This window comes from Austrofundulus limnaeus, unplaced genomic scaffold (assembly GCF_001266775.1).
Source record: "Austrofundulus limnaeus strain Quisiro unplaced genomic scaffold, Austrofundulus_limnaeus-1.0 Scaffold23, whole genome shotgun sequence".
Classification (NCBI taxonomy): domain Eukaryota; kingdom Metazoa; phylum Chordata; class Actinopteri; order Cyprinodontiformes; family Rivulidae; genus Austrofundulus; species Austrofundulus limnaeus.
Window position 1 is genome coordinate 3,010,544 of NW_013952425.1, and position 4,952 is coordinate 3,015,495.

The following is a 4,952-nucleotide window of genomic DNA, read 5'->3' on the forward strand; positions in this document are numbered from 1 at the left end:
TAATTGTATCTCTTTGACAATTGCTGCGACATGTTTAACCTGTTTTACATGATTCTGAGATGCCATTCGATGTCTAGGGACCTCGTCTTAATTTCTGAAACTGTTGTGTAACTTCTGCCACCTGTCGTTTGCTATTGGTCTGCCCGGTGCTCCGTCTTAATGTAAAAACCGAATTTCTGCCTCTGCAGAGCCGGTCCATCCTGCTCTCAGAGCTCTGATCGTCTCTGTGCGTGTCACGGCTCGTCTTGCCCTTTGCAAAGCCTTACATTAAATAAACAACCAGTCACGCAAGTGTATTTTCATTATTCCGTGTTTCTGCCTGTTCATAAATATTTTCCACTACAGTTATTAAATCCAGAATTCAACAACTTTATTAATCAGTTCTTTTGTAACTTCACTGAAACATAATTTCATGCCTTATTTGAAAGCACTAAGTCACATTGGAGTTGATTTTTGCTCTTCTGCAGGCCGTCCTGTAAGATCTTCTTCAGCCATGACCCCATCAAGATCGTCCGAGCCAAAGGCCAGTACATGTATGACGAGAAGGGACAGCGCTACTTGGACTGCATCAACAACGTGGCTCATGGTAAATGTCATTTTAGACCAGAAAAAAAAGTCTAGTTTCTAAGATTGTGTAAGTTCTGCTGTTCGATGAATCATGGGTACGAAGAATCAGCTGGGTTTTGCTGACTCGGGGATACACAGGTTGATTGCTTCATAGATTTCTTCAAAATGTCTGTTTTATATAAGAACTGCAGTAAAATGAATTAAGGTTTTCTCGTTTTTTCATATGGTAATCTTGTAAAAAAAAAAAATTCTGTTTCTCAGTGGGTCACTGTCATCCAGATGTGGTGAAGGCTGGAGCTGAGCAGATGGAACAGCTCAACACCAACACTCGCTTCTTACACGACAACCTGGTTCTGTTTGCTCAGAGGCTCCAGGCGACGCTGCCCGACAAGCTGTCCGTCTGCTACTTTGTCAACTCTGGGTATTTAAGATATTTTACACTTCTYTCACAACACAAACAACAAGCCGGCTTGTTCTTTTTACAGTTCGATCTGTTGTTGGGGTGCCAAGTGTAAAATACAWTGTTCAAAAACATTTTCATTATTTAGCTCACTTTCTGAGTGTAAAATCATAGTTAAAAAATTCCACTAACTTTTTATTATTTAGTCCACTTTTCCTAAATTTTGCTCATTTTTATTAGACTGAATGTTAAAAAAATTTATTGAAATATTAAATCTTAAATCAAAGTTTGTAAAATTAAATCTAAAATGTTGGGACTAAATGTTAAAGTTTATGTGCAACTGTGTCRGAATGGAATGCAGCCTTTGCTGTTGGTGACTTTTGCTGTGATCCTGAGACGATGGCTGTGTCCAAAACGGCGGGCCGGATCCTCCGAATTTGTCGGCCGCATACGTCACAGCGCCGCGACGAAGGACATCCAAAACCGAAGACTCCTCCGATGCGGCCGACAAATACGTCCTTCCTTTGGCCCGAATCGAAGGACAGGTCTGATGGATCCTTCCCGGCCCAGCATATCCCATAATGCATTGCGGCCCAACCGGAGATTTTTTATGCTAGTAATGGCGGACGAAGCGAGAGAAAAGAATACATTTTAAATAAAAATATGGTGATATAAAATTTAAAATAAATTTTTGCGGTTGTAATTCTAACACTTTTATCATTTGTATGGACATGTTTTTAAATATTATTTTTGTCCTAAAAAAACGTGAAATAAACATGAACCTACAGCGGGTCAATTAGTTCTTCGAATGTTACCTTTAAGTTAATTTTATAGTTTTGTGATATTAATAATGCTAATGTATTGATTTTTTTCTAGTGTTTTGATTTAAGTTTGCTTGTTTAGCGTCGTCACAATTACTAGGTGACATGACGTAAGGAGGGGAGGCTAGACCGTCCAAATTCACAGCCTCTTTTCTTCCGGTCTTCCCGGTCTACCAAGGACCTGGGCCGCCTCGATCGGGCAGTCTGGGTCATCCGGAGGACCCGGCCTGTCGTTTTGGACACAGCCTATAGCAACCGCTAGTAATGCTAGCGCTGCTAACGCTTCCCTACAACATATTAAACCTGTGGCTGTGGCTGGCGTCCGAGCAGCACTTCAAGCTGCCTGACTACAATATTATCTAGTAATTGTTGTCAATGAGCACCTTTTGAATTTAAAATTTAAATGTCACCTTCAGCAGCGTTAGCAATGTTAGCAGAGTTAGCAGCGTCAGTGGTTGCTTTTGTCTCAGCAAAGGCTGCATTCCATTCCAAAATACTTACGTTAAGTGTATTTAACTTTAACATTTAGCCTCATTTATATTTAACTTTTACATTTAGATTTATGATTAACACAAATTATTTAACATTTAAATTAAACATTTAAAAATTAGCAAAATGTGAGCTAAATAATGATAAAAAGTTAATAGGATTTTTTAACTACGATTTTTACACTCAAAGTGAGCTAAATAATGAAATGTGTCTGTGACACTTTACGTTTTATTTGTATTTGGCACCATAGATTCGCACAGTTTCCAGTGAATGAAACTGTGTGTTCCGGCGGTGCTTCTTATGCAGCGAACAGAGCTGGTAATCTGCACGTTCAGCTGTTTCCTATTTATCAATCAACCCAGGTTCAGCTGGGTTACTTATTAACAAAAGCTACTCACAGTACAGCTGTGAGAGCCGATTATCTGGATAAATGGTGTTGGAGATAATGACTCATGAACTCCTAACCAACAGTCAGGGTTTATATGGGTGCAGAGGGAGGTCGTAAACCAAACCAGAAAGAGGAATTGTTCAGGTTTCAGTGCAAAAAGCTGAACTTACAGTACGTCCTGTCAGATMGCTCACTGCAGACCATGAACTTTAGCAATAATTAAGTCGTGTTGACTGATTGTAAAGGTCGATTCCAGCGCCATTTTTTAGCAATGAAAGCAACTGATACATCATTTATCCCTGAGGTTCAAGTTTTAAAACTGAAGCTTCATTATTTTTGACCCAAAAAGTCTCAATTTATAATGAAAAATACCAAACAGGCAGTCATAACCAAGCAGCAGCTGAGATCAGAGCATTTTAGGATGTTTTGAATCACTTTGTATTGCTAAAAAGGATTAAATAAGCACACTTCATGAGAGTTGCTGGTTGGTTTCAGAGCTAGACTTTACTACCAACATATAAAGAATGATTTTGCTTAAAACGTTCGTCGCTAACTGTTAAATCACACACAAATCGCGTCAGTGTCGTTTGAAAACTTCTGCATTAAAAAGTTCTTCCTGCAGAAATAATGACTGTGTCCCAATTCGGGGGTTGTGGGCGTGGCCCAAGTAGACCACACCCTCTGTTGGCTGTAGGCCATCCACGTAGGCTGAAAACCACTACGCGCTGCCGTTACAATGATGCGTTTTAGATCACATGCCTTCAGTTGGAACTCACTCATCTTTTCACGGGAGGTATAACCACAACATTCTAAAAATTATCAAAAAAAGGTACACGTAAATAAATAAATAACATTAATAATGTGGGTTTAGCTCCAGTATCAGTCAGTGCTTGTAATTATATTTTAAAATAAATTATCTGGTTTGTGATGAATTTCCAAACTACGCCAGCTTGGTTAATAAATAAATAACTCAGCCATCTTTGTTTTCCTGTTTAGTTTGTTGACGACGCAATGAAACCTTGGAAATCGTCGGCCGCGTACGATGCTCAGATGCAGCCAACATTTTTGGGGTTTTTGTCGTCCTACATCAGCTGCAACCCCTAAATTGAGACACAGCTTTCATCATAATTCCTGCTTGAGGTGCTACAGCTAGTTGCTGCTGCTTTTGAACTTGAAAATAACCATAAAAACCTATGTAAATATCTGCTTAGTGACTGTGTAAAAGCTTCGAAAATAGCTTTTGCACGAAAAGCTCAGGTAAAAGGATGAGTAACTCAGTGAATTGTTCTATAAAACTTTACTTTAAAATGACAGAGCTAACCCTTTAATGAGATTAGTTAATGTGTTATTTTAATTCTGAGGGGGTTTCTGTAAAGTGTTGCAGTGATCTATAACTTTTAAAGTGTTTCATGCAGAAATCGTAGCTCTAACTGGTGACCTTCTACCCAGGAGGTGTTGACCTCTGCCCATGTGAAGAAATAAAAGAACAAACTGTGCCTGACGTTTGGCAGCAGACATATGTGGCATCACCTGTGTGTTTTGTGGTGACTGAGTAACTTCGTGTAACCCTTGTCCCTTCAGCTCTGAAGCCAACGACCTGGCCCTCCGGTTAGCGTGGCGCTACACGGGCAACAAAGACATCATCACGTTGGAAAAGTAAGAACCAGAGAAACATGGTTTTATTCTGGAATTTGTTAAAAACAAACAGCTGATTATGTCATAGTTACACAGCAGACGATGTTTGGACTCTGCTTGCAGTGCGTACCACGGACACGTGTCGTCACTAATCGACGTCAGCCCCTATAAGTTCCAGCAGCTGTCGGCCGCGGAGCAGAGTCAGTTCGTCCATGTGGTGAGTGTTTGGTTTCTCCCACCGCCTGCCTGTCATTAAAACCTCATGAGTCAGCTGTTCTGCTGCGACCTGGCAGCTCTGCTGAGGCTTCGGCTCACATGAGGGGCGATCAGAAACACGGCGAGCAACAGAACACAGAAATCATGTTTTCTTGATATTTATCAAAAATTAGAGCCTCAAAAACACAAATCTCTAAACTCCACCAAGAAATATTGATACATCTTGAAAAAAGAAAAAAAATTGTATAGGTCTTGGACGGGTTCTTCTCTAATGAAACGTTTCGTCTCTCCTCCAAGAGACTTCTTCAGTCTGAGAGTTTCAGGCAAAATTCAGGYTTTTAAGCCCTGCCTCCATGTGACTGATACTCACATCACATGGCTATCGTTGACACCTAATTAACACCTATTGTTAACAGGGGGTGGAGTGATACTGGCA

The 4,952-nt window shown here is 40.2% G+C and overlaps 1 protein-coding gene across 1 annotated transcript in view; it reads left to right on the top strand.

The window, feature by feature from the left end:
• Nucleotides 1-467: 467 nt before the first annotated feature.
• etnppl (ethanolamine-phosphate phospho-lyase) overlaps nucleotides 468-4,952 on the top strand; it is a gene marked incomplete at both ends in the record, with an annotated part of 11,936 nt that continues 7,451 nt past the window's right edge. The window contains 4 exon segments of the mRNA XM_014004398.1: nucleotides 468-586; nucleotides 829-988; nucleotides 4,247-4,321; nucleotides 4,424-4,517. Coding sequence (XP_013859852.1) covers nucleotides 468-586; nucleotides 829-988; nucleotides 4,247-4,321; nucleotides 4,424-4,517 — 448 coding nt within the window.